This window comes from Protopterus annectens, chromosome 3.part1, assembly GCF_019279795.1.
Source record: "Protopterus annectens isolate FY-2018-M chromosome 3.part1, PAN1.0, whole genome shotgun sequence".
Classification (NCBI taxonomy): Eukaryota; Metazoa; Chordata; order Ceratodontiformes; family Protopteridae; genus Protopterus; species Protopterus annectens.
The window spans coordinates 1,831,343,159-1,831,357,210 of NC_056732.1; the positions used below are offsets into that span (position 1 = coordinate 1,831,343,159).

Below are 14,052 nucleotides of genomic sequence, written 5' to 3' on the forward strand. Positions count from 1 at the left end.
TAGGCTTAATCCTGAATTCCCTAGAGTAAAAATGTAGATCTTTAAGAATGCATGTCTGAAACATTTGAACATTATGATGCATAGGAGGCAAAAAATTTGATTTATGACACTTGAAAACATCATGTCCAGAATTAGTGGATGATTGGAAATGTAATTTTAAATTCGACAAAAGGATATAACACCATGTGCAAGAGTATCTTCAGAAACAAAAAAGTCAGGTATAAAGTTTAACCCTTTATTAAGTAATTGGATGTGAGTGTGACAAAGGTGATGACGAAATGTTTAACAAATTGTTGTTGACAGTTATTTCTGAATCATTAGTCTGGGTAATCCCTCCATGCTGTCTACCATTGGAATGTTTTCTCCCTGCCTCCTCTGTTGACCCCTAAAGGGTTTTGTGAGTTACTACGTTTAGGTACCAGAGAGTCTGGGGTGTGCTGTGTATCTAGTGATGAGGAGTCATCTCCTGATGTATCATAACAAGGGGAAGTTGCCTCTTAAGAATCGACCTAGGTCGTTTCCGTTTCAAAACATTCTTATTCCCAGTCTCAAACCTAACACGTTTACTGTTACTGAAGGGGTTACCCATATCGTAATCACCCAAATCCCTTTGGAACATGCACATTTTCCTCTCTTTGAGTTGTTGTTTTAGACTGAGTAGTTCCTGACTAAGTTTATTTAGACATGTAGTGTATGATGGTTGCCCTTCAAAATTCTTAGTTTCCTCACACATCTTGGCTAGCTCAGATATACCCTTATCAATGGCCCAATCATAATACGCAGCCAGAACCTCTACGAACCCCAAAGAAGCTTTTTGTTGGGCTGTAGCCCATTGTTCCACCAGTTTTTTATCAATGTTACCTACCAAGGGTTGTATATGCACCCTGAGGCCTCTAGGTGAGATTCCCTTAGCGTGGTAGGCCTTGAAGAGTTTGGAATGCCGCACGTTGATCCATAAAGACCTCATGCATTTGGTTAGTCTTTGAAAATGGGAAACACATATTTTCGGGTTCTGATGAATCCAAACCATTATTCTGATTATTGGAATGCCCGAAGCCAAAAATACCCAGATCATCCCGATCCACTGATAGTCCCTGTAGGATCCTGATCAAATCCATGGGTGATAAAATAATCAATAAAGGTTGCAAAAAATCTCAATATATATGTGACTCCAAACGAATAAACACACACTCAAGGGAATAAATCCCGATGTGCCAAATATTTGGTATCAACCACTAATAATCATAGGATTCCAGACACTTATCATCCTGCAAAGTAGTGACCAAAGCGTGTTAATTGAGCCCCTGTTCAAAAAAATTGGGAATGGGACTGTCCACATCCACAGCAATACTACGTTCATTTCTATCATTCAAAAAAGCACTCTAGAATAAAGCACTAATAATCAAAAATGGACAATAATAGCCCTTGCTGCACAATCCCTTGAAAATATATGTTGGGTCAACCCTTGCCCATGTATAAACTTCCCTTTAGATCAATATTTAGGGATAAATACCATCAACAGCAGTGCTACGTCCATTTACATCTGTAAAATAGTAGTTAGATTAGTCTAAACTACCAAATGCAAAGGTGAACAATAATAACCCTTGCTGTGAACGCCCTTAACCATATAAGTCAATATATTCACATGCGATGCTACCTTGCATATGTAAAGCCTTTATCAGGCCAAAAAAAAAGAGAAAACAGTGTCAACCAAATTCATATATCTGGGTCCATGCAATAATTCCTTTAATAAAGAGATGGCTGAAAATGCACTCGATACATTAATTCCCAACTCAATCTAATTGAGTATGCAGTCACATATATTAAATAGCAACCATAAGGTTGAAAAAAACCCAAAATATAATGCCCAAAAGATGGCAATAAGCACCCAAAGTAGACATCCAGTTGAAGAACACAACCTTGTAATATCTCAAATGTGAAGGGGGGGTGGGCAGCCCACTGTCTTATTGGAGATTCAGACCTAGACTGAATATTAAACAAGCTACAGAAAAGGTGCCTTGTTATAATTAAATTACCCTTCAGTAAAGACTTAAGCAATGCAAAATCATTTCTATGGTGTAAAACCCAAATATGTCAAGAAACAAAAGCCTCCCAACAAAAATCTGTTCAGTTACAATATATCAGTTGTTTATCACACTTCTACACATATGCATTTGTATTGCAAAAATAGTTAACAAAAAACACAGATGTTAAACCAACAAAATGAATTTCCCCAAATGAAAACCAAATTTATGAAAAAAGTCCAAACCCCAATCCACTATAATAAGTAATCAATCCAATAATAGGATTGCTGGTAATGGGGTTGTCCCTGAGAGTGTAAATGTCCGAACCAATACTTTCAAACCTGAGGCCCAAAAGACCAAAACCTGCTTCCAACTGCCTTGTGGTTAAACTAGGCTTAATCCAAAGCCTGATAGTCCGAACTGAGTGAGTTTTAAGGTGTCTTAGGATCCAAATGCCACCAGACAGAAGAGGTCAGTGTAAAAGGCCCAATCCACATCCGTTAGGTACCTCAAACCAAAAAAAATGTTTAAAATGTCCAAATATATCCCACAAGAAGGCTGGTGATCCACAGGAATGAAAAAGTAGAGGGCCCAAAACTTACTTCCAATCGCACTAGCGATTAAATTAAACCTGACCCAGAGTCCATTAAACCAAACTGAAAAAGTCCTAATCAGTTTAAGGCGTCTTGAAACCTGAACACCACTGGACAAGAGGCATCAGTAAAAAAACGCCAAATACGCATTTGTAAAGTCACTCAAAACCACATGAATGTGATTGAAATGTCCCAAGGTGTCTCACAAGTAACCCACAGGAATGAAAGAGAAGATAATTGTATCTTTAAACTGACTGGAAAGCATTTAGTCCAAGATAAGCTTCACTGAATGACACAACCTAGGATAAACAGCACACACAGACCAACAGCAAGGGAGGTAAGCACAAAGCAAAATGAAGCAGCCCCTGCAAGTACGGCAACTGCATAGCCCCAAAACAGTGAAATCCGAGTAATGAGAATTTTTGAACGACCAATGAGCTTCAATTTTGATGACAGTTTAAGTATAAAACATAGAAATGGAGTTATTGTATTTACACTGATGAAGGCTATGTGTTTTTTTTATAGCTGAAACCGGTCTGTTATTACTCTTTGCTTTCATGTTATAATTAAACATTGATTTGCCATATTCTGCTGGCCTCCCTTGTATCTTGGATTTCACTGTTTTGGGGCCGTGCAGTTGCCGTACTTGCATTGGCTGTTTCATTTTGCTTTGATTCTAACAAAACCATCTCCTTCTGGATAACAATGACCATTTTCCTTTGTTATACTTTTCATGGCAAATCTTTGCCTGCTCAGTTAGTGCTCATTCCACTAGGGCTGTTGGCTCTACTGGTACTGTCCTCAAGGGGTTGCACACCAATTCCATCCTTGAAGCTGCTACTTGGTCTTCAGTGCATATCTTTACTAAGCATTATAATTTAGATATATTATCTAGGGACAGAGCTGGTTTTGCTATGATTTTACTGAGGGCTGTTCTCAGCCTTCCACTTCCCATTCTGTTTCTTGAGCTTTTTTACTTTCCCTAGAGTAAAAAATACTGCAACAGTGCTATCAAAGGGTATAGTACAATTCTGAAAATCTTACCTTAACAGTAAATGTCTTCTCTGCTGCAGTATTCACTCCCACCCTCCAAACCCCCTCTTGTTTGTTCTGTTTTTTTTTTTTTTTGGATTCCCTTCTAGTTGAAGATTCCCCTTTATCTTCTGGATGTGAATGGACTCCTTTGTCCTGTAGACTGTTCCCTTCTGGGGCAATTCAGTTCTAGGTAGCTGTATCCATATGTCCTTTTTATGCCCTACGTTCTGTGTGGGGGCACTGCCCTGGGCAGGAGATCCCCTCCTTTAAGAATACTGCAACAGTGAATAGAAGGACATCTACTATTATGGTAACATTTTACACAACTGTACTTTCTTGTAGTCATCTCCCATGCTTTTCTCTGTCTCTCAAGCATTTTCCTTTAAAACAGTGAAAAAGGTTTCACTGGCATAGTCTCTTTATGACCTTTATTATCAGAAGAATAAGAAGCAGAGGCACCTTATCCTTGCTAGCTCACTTTGTATTGTACAAACTTTTATATTTCCTCTTTACCATGTTCAGCATCAGAAAAAGACTTGACCCTTCAGGAAGAAAATATTCCGAAAATGGCTGAATACAATAGTTTGGATGTCACACCTGCCTCTCGACACTCCCCGATTGCTGGAATAAATTTACTTCTCTTCTGCCTGGTGTACAGTGAGCACTCATTTTCCACAAACACTTTACAGTCTCCAATTTTTAGTACTTTGTCCTTCTGCCACAACAATTTTGTCAGAATCAACTCTTTCTGCTGGTAGGATTGCATCATTACACTTTTAGCATACGCACAATGTGCCCTTTCAGTTAACAGATCCTGTTGTAGAATACCAGTCCAGCTGCTTATTTGTGCTGTCATAAAATTAATACAGTCTGTTCCTTCCGGTTTCTGGTACAACAGAAAATCTCAAGTTTCCCTACAGCTTTGTCCTCTAATTCTACTATTTTCTGAAGCATCTCTTCTTGAGAAGTCTCATACTCAGCCAGCCTTTTCTTCATTTCAACCTCCCATTTTTGAAGTTTTACCAGCTCAACTCAATATATTTTTAAAGTTTCTTCCATTTTTCCAGCCTTTTGTTAGTTGAGATGATATACTCCTTTAATGTTTTGTTTATTTTAATGAGCTGTGAGCACATTTGACTTATTTTCCCCTAAATATCATGTCTTCCACCATAGCTGGAGCTTGAACTGCTTTTTGCTGAATAGCTGCAGGATTCTTCCCAGCTAATGTTTTCTCCTCACCCTTTGTGGTCTATTTTCTTTTAGTTTCTCTGAATTTATTTTTTGCTGGCACCCAGGTGGTGCACTTACTAGCCAGTAACTTAAATTTACCCCGAAAGACAAATTCACTGGCTCTCTTTTCTGAGTTCCTGTTTCCACACTGGGAGAGTAGAAATTAAACTCAGTGTGCAGCCATCTTGTAAGTATCCAATAATTCCCTCTGCTATGAGCACCATGTAACAATGGTTGTCAGCAAATCCTTCTACTTGGTGCAACCAACTGCCAAGGGAATATCAAACAGATCTAAAAATATTTCTCCTTTGTATTCAGCACTGATCAGACCAATTACAGAATGCAATGCCCCTTTTGGGAAGTACTTCATCATAGATATCAAACAGTTGGAAAACCCCAGAGGTTCCTAACAAAGATAATCACGTTTAAAATGCTTATGCTACTAGATGAAACAAGAAGCACTGTCGTCCTTTTCTGTGTTTATATGCTCCTCAGAGGAGTTCTATGCTTTGCCTTTTGAGCAAAGACCCAGTAGTCCAGGGTATATTGTATATTCACAAATCAAACTTCTACAGATAAATAGAACAAGGTGGAGAGACATTTCTTACTCAGTGTCTCCTACAGCTTTGGAATAGACTCCTCTGACAGGTAAAGCAATGTTATAGACCATCTTCCTTCAATCAGGACCTGGATAATTGGATGGGTATTCATAAACTCACCCCAGGCTTGACTGACTTAGCAATCCAAGAGAGTGGAGCCACAATTTAGTCTGGTAAGATGTAACCTTGAAATGCTAAGGATGCCTTTGATTCCTAACGTATAGGTATCACGTACACACACACACACAAAAAAAACTTACCATGTTCAAAACTTACAAACATTGATATCGCTAACTTCCTAATCAATATAAGCAATGTCAACACAGCAGTGTGCAAGCGCCAAGCATAATCTCGGAGCATTCAAAAGTAAAACTTTTTTTTTTGCAGGAGGACAAGTTCCCCCACACCCTCTATGTAAGGAGCTGCAGCCCGCACACCCCAAATATTGTTGATCCTGCACACCTGTTGACCATCTGTTTTGCTGAACAAAGTGTGTCAGCAAATCAAATGTCGACATTTTTAGGGAGATTCTCTTATTTTAAGTGCTCCCATATATAGATATATATATCTATATATATCTATATATCTATATATCTATATATATATATATATATATATATATATATATATATATATATATATATATACATATATACACACACACACACACACACACACACACACACACATACACACCCACACCCACACACATACCTATATAAAACTACCTCTTGTACAGCTATCCAGCTTCCCAAACACAACTCTTACTCCACAATATCTCTTAGTCTTTACTCCACTAACACACAAACATACTTCAAACATACATGCACCGCAAACTATACAAACTACACTCCCCATAACTCAAATTAACTTTAAGTATAAACTGCTTCAAAAACACCATTCAAACAGAACATCCACACTTCCTCAATGTGGAGACATCCACCCCAACCCAGGACCCACTCCATCTACCCCCCCCCCCCCAAACCTCATAAATCCCTAAAGCTCACCACCATTAATGTACAAAATATCAGAAACAAAATTCCAGAATCCCATGCCTGGATAGCGCATTCCAGACCCAACATAATTGCAGTAACTGAGACAAGGCTAAAGCCATATATAAAACACACACAGTTCTTCCCTCCAGGTTTCTCCTGCTTAAGGTCTGATTGACCACACAAGAAAGGGGGAGGAGTTGCTCTTCTCTACCCTAACTCTTTCACCATCATTCCTTACCCAAACTCCATTCCCCAATTCTCTGCAACTAAACTCATCATAGCACAGCTAAAATTAAATGATTTCAAATGTCTGTGCTTGATAGCCATTTACATCCCACGTGGCAACAATGTTTCTGTTCTAGAAGGAATATTAGCCTGGACTTCAAATAATATCCACAGTGAAACTATAATCCTAGGGGATGTCAACATAAATTGGCTAGATCACACAAATCCTTCTCCAAATGCTTCCATCAACCTCTATAACCTCACGCAGCTCATTACTACTATAACCAGGCCAAACAATAATAATAATGGCACCTTACTTGACTGGGTTTTAGTGTCCAATCCCAGCAAAATTACATTAGCAGGAACTCTACCCTGCAATATCAGTGACCATCTGCCCACCTATACAACACGTGCCATCTCTTCAACCTTACATAATCACCAGTACAGACCCTCTAGACTGCTAGCTAACTTCACCCCTACAAGCTTCGACAACATTAAGCAAAATTGATTGGAGAATTCTAAAAGTATTTGCCTCTAGATGAAACAGTTGAATTTTTCAACTCAACTTTCCTCAGTATACTCAATAGAATGGCCCCCCTCCGGAATAAGAGAATAAAAGCAAATCACGAAATCTGGCTTTATAGAGAAACAAAAAATCTTATGAATACCAGAGACCAAGCATGGAAAAAATGGCATAATAGTAAACACCCCACATATCCCCAGCTTTTCAAACAACTCCGCAATCAAGTAAAGTGTCTAGTTATTAATGATAAAAACAACAGTACTGCCTCCATCTCCAAAATAATCACAACTATAACCCAAAACAGTTCTGGAATTCAGTCTCCACTTTATTAAACCCTGGCACCAAAAGCAATCCTTGCCCAAAACCTGAGAAACCCCCCTGCTGAATTAGCTACCCCATTCAACTCCTACTTTATAGACACTATATCCAAACTGGCTTCCACCTTTCCTACAGCTACTCACAACAACAACCCCACTGTAACACACCATACCCCAGAAAAGCCTTCTCCCCAGACTTTCTCCTTCTCTCATATTCCCACTTCCAATATTACTAAACTCCTGCTAAAACTCAAACCCGGTAGCACTGCCCCAGACAGTTTACCCCCAAAATACCTTCAAATGTCAGCCAAATCTATCAGCTACCCCATAAGCAGTCTCATAAATAGATCTATCCAAGAAGCCTATGTACCATCCATTTGGAAGAAAGCTTACATCATACCCTTACACAAAGGCGGTAATAATTCAGACATCTCAAATTTCCGCCCTATAGCCATTCTATCTCCCGTTTCTAAAATAATGGAAAAATGTATTCAAATTCAACTTATGGATTACCTATCCCAAAACCAACTACTTTCCACAACTCAGCATGGCTTCTGCCCTGGCCACAGTACTACAACTGCTCTCGTATCCTTTCTAGACGGCCACAATGATGGCAAACTTGTCTCTGTACTCTTTCTTGATCTCTCTAAGGCTTTCAACACCATCTCCCATCCTCTCCTCCTTTGCAAGCTCTCACACCGAAGCTTGTCCACTCCCATCCTTAACTGGTTTACCAGTTACCTCACAAACAGACAATAATCCACCAAATGGTTAAAGTCTCTCTCTTCTTTTGTCATTACTTCCACCCCAAGGATCCATCTAAGGCCCCCTGCTGTTCAGTATTTTTATTAACGATTTTCACTCCACTCTCACTCATGCATATGCAGTTCAATACGCAGATGATTCTACTATTATCTGCTCTGGTAACTCTGAAATAAATCATTTGTCTTATATACAGGAGTGGACAGCTGAATTTGTCTTTTTTCAACTCTGAGACCGAACTTCTGACCATCACCCAGAATCCTTTCTCTATTAACGAAACCTAGATGACAAATAATCACCTCGTCCTCAACCCAAATAAAACAAAACTATTGCTCTTTACGCCCAAAAAAGTACCTCTATTAATACATCTGAATTTATCATTTTCACCTCCAACAAGACTGCCTTAGAGGTAGTTTTGCATACCAAGCTACTTGGCATAACCTTAGATGACAACTTAAACTTTGACCAACACATCCACAACACCATCAAAAAACACACACAAAAAAAAATCGCTGTTCTGGTAGTTCGTAGCTCATTTGCATTGTTTTGGGTTTGTTATAACAGCTTTCAATCTTTTGATTGTTCACTGTTATAACATAGACCTATATATATATATATATATATATATATATATATATATTTATATACTGATCCCCAACGTATTATCAAAATGACAAGATCTTCCTCTTTTCCTCTTATCTGGAAGCTCCATCCTTAGCATCCTTCTCCCAATATACCCAGCATCCTTCCTCAACACATGTCCAAACCAACACAATTTTGCCTCCAAACTGTCCAACATGAGCTGACCCTAATACACTAATTTTTAATTCTGTCCAGCCTCGTCACACCCAGTGCAAATCTTAACATCTTTAACTCTGCCACATTCAGCTCGGACTACTGTCTTTTTGTCATTGTCACTGTCTCCAACCCATATAACATAGCTGGTATGACTACCATCTTGTAGACCTTTCCTTTCACTCTTACTGGTACCAGTCTGTCTCAAATCACTCCTGACATTCTTCTCCACCCTGCCTTCACTCTCATCACCTCTCTTCCACACTCACCATTACTCTGAATTGTTGATCCCAAGCATTTAAACTCATCCATCTTCAACATCTCTACTCCCTGCATCCTCACCATTCATCTGTCCTCCCTCTCATTCACACACATATATTCTGTCTTAGTCCTGCTGACCTTCATTCCTCTCCTCTCTAGCACATATCTCACCTCTCAAGGGTCTTCTCAACCTGTGCCATACTAGGATGGATTAGAAATTCTAAGGAAGAAAACAGAAATCTACAAATTAATTAAGGAGAAAAATGACAGTGATAACCTGTGGAGAGAGCAGTATTACTTAAAACATAAAAAAGGAGAGCTTTTATTGGCAAATTAAATATAAGGAAGGCAGAATGAAAAAGACTGAACTAAATGCAGGACAAACAGTTTATACGCAAGTAGGTTACAACTATGGAGGTTTGCATTAAAACTTAATAGAGTAAGGACAGCATGGAATTTAAACAGATGTGAAAGATAAAACATCAACACTTTTTTTTAAGAAAGAGAAATTAGGAGAATTAGAAGCAATTTGGATATGAATAGCGAAGGAACATCTTTTTTGAAAGTGTGTAAAATAAATGGTTATTAAAGGAGAACAGTAAATGAAGGTATTAGACTCTCTAATGATTCAAAACCTTGTACCCTTGGTAGCACATTAACAAGTCAGAGTTTAGTTCTGTACAGTAACTACTGCCAGACAAGACTATTGCCACAAATCTTCTGAGTGAACATTCTGACAGAGAAAACAGCCCCTAACAGCAAGGAAAAAATATAAAACTTCAGGTATACAAAAGGCAGTCAGCCAGCAAGTTTCTGAGGTAAATGTGATAGAACAATGTCTTCTTTCAAGCTGTAATTTTTGTTTACATATTAAAAAAAATCACTCCTTTTTATATTTCCTTTTTATTGCAACCATCTTTGTAAGGATATCACATTTTGCCATTCAAGTCACCATTAAGTCCATGATTAACTTGCCCAGTTAAGTACTTTGCAAATACAGCAAAGGAACAGAACTTTGAATTATGCAAGCCGTATACGTGTCCCTACAGTGTTACCTAAATAATCAATCCTTTTGCTTCCCCTTAAATGTTAGAAATTAATGGTAAGAACGAGCATTAAGCCAAAGCAACCTTTCCTAATCTGACGCTACAACTAAACTCAATAAAACTCGAGTTATTTGTACTTAGTGAAACCACTGATGTAAAAGGTGAAACACTTGCTTTACACTTGCCAACAATGCCAGTGGCCTAACCTACCTCCTAAACCACTGATGTAAAAGGTGAAACACTTACTTTACACTTGCTGACCATGCCAGTGGCCTAACCTACCTCCTAAACCACTGATGTAAAAGGTGAAACACTTACTTTACACTTGCTGACCATGCACATGGGCTAACCTACCTCCTAAACCACTGATGTAAATGGTGAAACACTTATTTTACATTTGCTGACCATGCCAGTGGCCTAACCTACTTCCCAAACCATACCAACCTCAGTTTTAACCAACTACTTCCTGCACTTATGCTCCACTGTGAAGCTACTACTGTCTAAATTAAAACTCGTTTAGCTCTTTTTTTTACTTACCTCATTGGCTCTGGACATGCAGACTGGTTAGTGCTCTGCCTGCCTCATGAACAATATGGTGTGCAAATTGTGCATGCTTGATCCCGCACCTCTTCGCCCCTTCATCCCCATACTAGCACCCAGTTGGACATATTATGTTGTGCTCCTCTGATGGACATCTGGCCTGTGCAGTTGGAAAGCTGCATATGGGGATTTAATACTTTTGTTATACTGCAGTGCTTAGCTTAAAAAAAAACTTTTAGCGTCTCTCCGACATTAATTAATACTATTACAAACTGTTACATTTGTACTGATGCCAAAGTGCCTTGTGTGAACTTTCCTGAATTAGAATTATGAAATAGGTCCCCATTTGACAAGTATGCATTTCGAGTTCTTCTTTATGTATTTTCTGCTTCTGAATTTTTTTTCTTTTTTTAACGGACAGTAATGCCTTCCACTGTAAAAAATAACATATAGAGCTTTACTCTCTAGGGCATGCCAGGTTACCTGACAGTACCAGAATGTTGTTAACTGGGAGTCATTCATTATTCTTTATGTTAAAATGCCACAGAGTCACAGGAGAAGTCTTCTCTTCCATGTTAAAATCACCATTTTTATACCCCTACCCCTGTGATGTAGGGTATTCCAGTGTCTGCTCTGAGGAGAAATCCAGATGCATAAACTGGAAAGCATGGGGGGAGGGGGCTGTTCAGCCATTAGTAATCCCAGTATCAGGATAGCGTGGCCTAATGGTTAAGGTGTTTGCCTTACAAACACAAGGTACAAGGTTTGAATCTCACAGGGGATAATTGGCTAGGCTTAAAATGGCTTGCAAGGGCAGTTAGCCTAGTACTAATCTATGAACCTATCTATGAGTTTTCAGTTAGGGAACTGATTCTAGAGGACCCATTCCAGCCACATCCTTTGAGAATCACAATATAACCAAAACAGAGCATATGTCAAACATTTTAAACACATATATAAACAGACTGAGGATCTGATATTAGTAAACATTACTAACTAAGCAATTATAAACCAGTCATGTAATAGTAATGCACAATTAAATACAGAAAAAAATAAGTACTATAATTACAATCTGGCAGAAAAGATAATTGCATACATTTAGACTTTGTTTAAAATTCAAAGTCAGTGAGAAATAAAAGGAAGTCAGATGAGATCTATGTACCGATTCACATTTCTATATTCCTGTAGTGTCTGTGTCTTGGTTTAGCATAACATATCATACATATTACATTCTAAGCATGTGGTACACACGAGGAATCAATCTTCCAGCATAAGGGCAACACATTTAATTTTTATGTTAGCTTAAACTTCTAATTTAAACCAAACAATAAATTTAATTATACATAGAAGATAAAGTACAGCACAGATCTCTGTTACAGTGTTACTATGCAACTCTCTGTGCGTGGTTCCACCTACACCAAAACAAACTACAAAACTGAAGGACATAAGAATATGGCACCTTTTACAGTTTAACGTGACAAGGTATACTCATTTTCCACAAACTATTTCCACTGTATCGCCTGGCAGCTCAGAATTTCTTATCTGAAGCTTTATGCTCTCTTGTTCCTTCCTTTCTACTGCTACACAAACTGCACTGTTCACAAACACAAGCCCTGCTGCCTCTAAAGCTTTCAGAATTAGAAGAACAAAGTGCAATCAGCCACAAATAAAAACACATTTTCTCATCAGGACAGAAACTGTTACCTCCAGCTTCATGATGCCTTGTATCAGCCTCCAGTTGCAGAATCCAGACTGTTCAGGAACAACTGCTGCCTACATGGGCATAAAATAGACACAATAAACCCAGAAATCTGAGTACTTCTGTAACTTCCTGCAGAGACAACTTTTGTGTAACCCAACAGTTAACTTCCTGTCCATCTGAAATGTCTTCCTACACCTCTCCGTGACCTAATTAATATTCATTATATGAATCTATGAGGAACATAGAAGAGGAAGGACTTGTTCGAATATTTAACAAGACAAACAAAAAACTCCCACCATAGCATGAGCTGATTAATATGTATGACATAAATCTGTGAGGAAGGTACAGGTTACATATCTCTCAACTGTCCAGAATTTCACAGAATGTCTATTTTTGGCCCATTCCTCATACATAACATTTGTGGCTTTTAGCAAATTATTGAAAACTGAAGTAAATAATAATAACAGACATTTGAATTACAGGTTTCATATCCTTTAAAAAATTCATGCTAATGCAAACCTTGTTATTTTATCAACTTTCTAAGTTTATATGGACAATATTTATTTATTTTTAATTACGAGGATAGGACACTGATCACAATATCCAATTTGTCCCTGATTTTGGGCTTTTGTCTCCAAATGTTTTGACTTTGTCCAGAATTTTTGTGCTAAGAGCTTGAGAGGCATGGGAGGAAGGCTTGTTTAAATATTTAATAACAGAACCTCAGAAATCTTCTTCTTCTTCTTTCAGCTTTTCCCAGTTAGGGGTTGCCACAGCAGATCATCTGTCTGCTCATGATTGGCAGTGGAGTTTTATGGTGTCGAGTTGCCAGCCTGGCACCCAACCTTCCACAGAAGGCACACACATGCACAGACTCACACCTAGGGCCAATTTAGAGTGTCCAATCCATCTACTGCATGTCTTCGGGATGTGGGAGGAAACCGGAGCACCCAGAGGAAACACACGTGACCACAGGAAGGACATGCACACTCTGCACAGAAGGAACCCCAGCCGAGAATCGAACCAGAGAACCTCTTGCTGTGAGGCGGCAATGCTAACCACTGCACCACTGTGGCCGCCCCAACAGAACCTCAGAAATACAACCCTGAAATGTGTCCCTCACCACTGCATGGCCTGATGAATATTTATAATATAAATCTGTGAGGAAGGTACTGTTCAGGAGGAAAGGTTATTTAAATATTTAATAAAAAAACTCAAAAATCCAGCTATAATATGAGTGATGAAACAAATGAAATCCAGGTATAAAATATCTCCCTACAGCACACCAACCTGATTAAAATTCATGCCATGAATCTGTGAGGCATGGAAACAGTACAGGAGGAAAGGCTATTTAAATATTTAATAAGCGCCTTCGAGATCCTCTTCTGAAATGTGTCCTTACACC

At 38.6% G+C, this 14,052-nt stretch overlaps 1 protein-coding gene across 1 annotated transcript in view; it reads right to left on the minus strand.

The window, feature by feature from the left end:
* The window catches only part of LOC122798721 (gastrula zinc finger protein XlCGF26.1-like), a 194,576-nt gene extending 181,802 nt beyond the window's left edge, over nucleotides 1-12,774 (minus strand). The window contains exon 1 of the mRNA XM_044067818.1: nucleotides 12,650-12,774. Within this exon, the coding sequence (XP_043923753.1) occupies nucleotides 12,650-12,661 (12 nt within the window). The 5' untranslated portion in view covers nucleotides 12,662-12,774. The remainder of the gene's footprint in view (nucleotides 1-12,649) is intronic.
* Between the last annotated feature and the right edge of the window lie 1,278 nt (nucleotides 12,775-14,052).